This window comes from Aedes aegypti, chromosome 3 (assembly GCF_002204515.2).
Source record: "Aedes aegypti strain LVP_AGWG chromosome 3, AaegL5.0 Primary Assembly, whole genome shotgun sequence".
NCBI lineage: Eukaryota > Metazoa > Arthropoda > Insecta > Diptera > Culicidae > Aedes > Aedes aegypti.
Window position 1 is genome coordinate 47,708,555 of NC_035109.1, and position 4,336 is coordinate 47,712,890.

At 37.6% G+C, this 4,336-nt stretch overlaps 1 protein-coding gene and 1 long non-coding RNA gene across 2 annotated transcripts; both read right to left on the bottom strand.

Moving 5' to 3' along the window:
• Positions 1 to 1,002: 1,002 nt before the first annotated feature.
• LOC110679605 lies at positions 1,003 to 1,349 on the bottom strand. The gene is made up of 2 exons (XR_002502633.1): positions 1,195 to 1,349; positions 1,003 to 1,132 (listed from the first exon to the last, which is right to left on the bottom strand). It is a non-coding gene; the product is annotated as an uncharacterized LOC110679605 (long non-coding RNA).
• Positions 1,350 to 1,878: 529 nt separating this feature from the next.
• On the bottom strand, positions 1,879 to 3,519 carry LOC5570066 (Bardet-Biedl syndrome 5 protein homolog). The gene is made up of 2 exons (XM_001653002.2): positions 3,024 to 3,519; positions 1,879 to 2,960 (listed from the first exon to the last, which is right to left on the bottom strand). The coding sequence occupies exons 1-2, from the start codon at positions 3,077 to 3,079 to the stop codon at positions 1,973 to 1,975; spliced, it is 1,044 nt and encodes a 347-aa protein (XP_001653052.1). The 5' UTR covers positions 3,080 to 3,519; the 3' UTR covers positions 1,879 to 1,972.
• Positions 3,520 to 4,336: the final 817 nt, after the last annotated feature.

The following is a 4,336-nucleotide window of genomic DNA, read 5'->3' on the forward strand; positions in this document are numbered from 1 at the left end:
CAAACGCGGTAACACAAAGTAACCAAAGGATACTTAGCAACCATGATCCATATCACCGCCAACCCAGCAAAGAAAATCAAACTTTGACATCGCCTTCCTTGTTAAAAATCTTACCGCATTTGGTGTTCCCGCATTTGATATTTGCGTTTCAAACAATACAATGGAAAGTATACATATATGATGTGTATTACGAAAGTTGATGAGTGATCATCGGTGGTATAAGTGAAAGTGTCAAAAACAAAAGTGTGGTAATTATGTGACAGTGACTGATGAAATGAAATGGGGAAAGAGGACCTTTTAATAAAACTATTTCGTTCTTCACTTCAACCACTTTAGTAGTATTTCACACTGAAAGCTCAAAGTACCCTTTAAAGGGTAAAAAAGTATCCACTTTGAGAGAAACTAGTTTAACTCATAAAAAGAGTAAAGGGCCTGTACTCATTAAAGAGTAAAGCGCTTGTACGTCAAATCAACGAGTAAATTTTACCCTTTATTCAAAATAAGTTATTCAGCAAAGAGGGTAAAATTCACTCTGTTTTATTTGTTCATAATTTCATACTTTTAAAACAATTTTAATTATAGATTAAAACAACAAACTCTATACGTTAGGCTCAATTATATGTATATAGGGTAGGTGTACCAGTTATGGCCATAGTGGTTCCCTATTTCGCCATACGTGATATCTTGAATGCCTTCACATTTTGAAAAATCTTTTGTGTTTTAGGAGTAAGATAAAGGATAAATCTTGATGTTAAAACATTCAGAAAGATTAAAAATGTAAAAGTTATCCATATTTTGCATATGGCCAAATAGGGAACCACTATGGCCATAACTGGTACACTTTCCCTATTTATTTAATTGCTATTTAAAAAAAAAACTTTGATTGAGCTTCTCTTCTTCGAAAGAGGTATCCTTTTCCTGGTAAATGCTGGTAAATCTCGTCAGCTGGGAGCAAATCCGGAAATGTCGCTCTTAGGGTTGTGTTCTGCAACATTTGGTTACTTGAGGGCTGGTCAATGTAGTCCCATTGCAGGCATTTCCGTGGAAAAAGCAGGAGATCTTGTAATGGGAGATTTGTTGCCTCCTAAGTTCGTCTTCGATCCGAAAATTTTCGTGCAACACCAAACGCTTCCTGAAAACAATTATTTTTGTCAATGAGGACTTATAGTTTTAGTATTCAGTAATGTTACTTACATTTGGCAGTATCGTTAATGCTCTTTCCTTTATTTTCCTCCACAATTTTCGCTTTTGGGCCATGAATGATTTATCTGAATCTTTCAAGAAAATTTTCACCCTTTAATGGGTAAAAGCTTCGAACTTCGAAATGGTAGAAAAATACCCTGTATTCAAAATTTGACAGTACTCTTTATTTTGACATTTCCATATATTAAGAAAAAATGGATATTTTTTCCACATTAAAGGGTAATGTCGAGTTTACAGTGCATGTCTTATCATAGTTTTATAGTATAGTCTGGAATACTAAACTTCAAAACTACGGCAAGGGCAGATTGCTGCTAAGGTACACAGTGACCATTTGAGCAACATTGCTTAGGAACGTCTGTGTGCTTAACGTAATAGAGGCTTAGAAAAGCAAATGTAGGAAAGGATCTTAGGGTAGATTAAAAGTCCCAGTACATACTACCCATTTCGCTACTGACAAAAAAAATAATTTAGTGGTCAGCAATATTCAAGAAAAAAAAAACTATTGGAAGGTCAAATTTCCTTCAATGATCCTTCCATCAAATTTTTTTGCTAAAAATCATACTTAACATACTGCTAAAATTGCCATCAAGAGTTAAGAACAAAGTTTTTTTTTGTGTTTTGTACAGAACCTATTACTGAAATGACTCCAATATATATAAAAAAAAAAAACATTCATCAATTGTTTCATAAAATCTTTATGTATTGATGTATCTTTATGTATCCAGCGGCACGAAATAAGTGCAATTATGGGTCAGCATTACTTATTTCGCTAACCGGATGTAGAAGAACTAGGAACCACTTCCCAGAGATCCTTCAAGCTATAACCGTCCTTAATGCTCTCCATGGCGAAGCCCAGCTCTTTGCAATAGAATGGTTTTCTCCGCCGACTGCCAGGATCAGATTCGGCAAGATATGCCGTAAATTTGCTGTTGATTTCGGCACCAGCCCTAGTGTCCAGCTCTTCGATGTCGTCGATCGATTCCGTCGGACGCCGAACAGTGTCCGGTTTCTGCTCGTAGAAAACCCCAAAGATGGGCGTCTCAGTGTAGACAGTGTGCAGCGATAGCAGTTCCTTGTAGACATCCGTCAATTTATGCTGCGGATCGATACGAAACCCAAGCACATAGGACCCAGCCGTTTCCAACGTTTGAATGACCAGTGCGGGACCATACTTGGACTCGCGAATGCGAATATTGGAGATTTGCATGTATGGCAAAGAGATGTTAAAGCTATTGTTCATTTCGGCAAACCAGACCAGTCGGACATTGGTCAGAATGAAGATTCCTAAATTGCCCTGATCACTGGACAGATTCCACACTCCGCTGACTGTGTTGAAGACTTGCTCTTGCAGAAGCACGTTTAACTGTCCACTATTGACGATCGCTGAGCGAAGCTTTAGTTCGCGATATAGGAATGAGGCTTGATACAAACGATAGATGTCGAAGATCGCTGAAAAATGCTTCGTATTGTTCACAGTAAGATTGGTGAAGATGAACTCGAATCGAGAGTTGTTCCCCACGCTCAGTATATGCAAGGCTTGTGTCGTCCCCCGTACCTTGGAGACGACCGTTTTGGTGTTCATCGTGAGCACGCAGGAAAACCCTATCGACAGACTGAATCGGTTGGACGTGACCGAATACCAAATGATGCGCAAGTTGGTAACAAGGAGCCTTCCACGATCTCCTAGATTGCCCTTGGTATCTTCTATGGAGTCCAGTATCTCGAGTGGTTGCTCCCCGCTCCGGATGGTCTTGCAACTGCCGGAAAAGACGAAAATTTCAATATAGGATGAGCCACTGGTATTGTAGCGTTTGACTCACATATTGGTAATGTCGAACTTGATCTCCCGGTCTTCCCAAACCGGTTTTTGATTCATGGCTGGACGATTATAGGAAAGCACTAACAAGTTGAACGGTGGAACAACGGATAGAAGTGCTTTTGTGGCACATAGTTGGTCACCACGGCGACGACATCTGGGCAACTGACCGTGGGCATGCGCCTTGAGTGCTCTTTGCTTTAAGTATTAATTGTTAACTGCCAAAACAAAACAATGATTACTAGAAGCCCCAATAAATTAAGTACGAGAACATCAAACATGTTTCAAATAATAAGAACAAATAGTATTACAATTAGGTAGGGTCTCCAAATTGTTTAGGACTTTTAATTCTTCAATTTACAAAAATTTGCAGAACTCGAAAGGTTTTCTTTCTGTTCGAAAAAAAATCCTCGAAACATATTTTATGGAAGGATAAAAGATACTATAGGTTTTCCAAACGTAGAGCCCAGATAGCCGAGATAGTAAACGTGCAGCAATGCAGCAAGACTGAGCTTAGGGTCGTGGGTTAAATTCCCACCGTTTGAGGATCTTTTGATAAATAAAACTTTCTCAACTTTCAGGACATAGACACCTTCGTATCTGCAAAAACGACCAATCGGCAAAGGGATAATTTTAAATCCATGGGGGGGGGGGTTGTTTAGGGTTGGAGGGGGGGATGTATTTTACGAAAGTGTGTATAAAACGATTAATAATTTTAGATTTTTTTTTCTCTAATAAGCCGATGAATTCAATATCACTTGTTAAGAAATGGAACGGGTACGACAAAATAAATTAAATATGTTGTTAACAAAATGTTAATTATAGCTTTAAAACTAACTTCACCAAATTAGGTTGCTAGTGTTGCCTAACACAGAGCATTTAGATATAAGAAATGATTGTAATATTTAAAATGATGCTGATAACGGAATATAAAAAAATAGAAAACATCATAAACAAATTCTTTAAATTCCGAAAAAAAACTGAAGCATTTTCAAAACAAATTCCCAAAAAAGTGCTGGATTAATTTTCTTGAGATTCTTTGGAAAATGTTTGTAGCAATCTCTAAATGAAACCCTAGAGTAGTCCACTTAATTTTTGCCCAAAGATATTCCAAGAAGACCTCTTGAGAAGCTAATTATTAGTTATGTACTTGATGGAGTTTCTAAAGAAATCCGCGGAGAAACTCATACAAGAATCTCCGTAGTAATTATGGTACTCCATGAGTAATTCTTGGCGTAGTTGTTGGGGTTAATTCTAAATGAATCCTAGAAAGAGAAGATGAAGAACTTCATTGAGAATCTCTAAAGAAACTCCTAA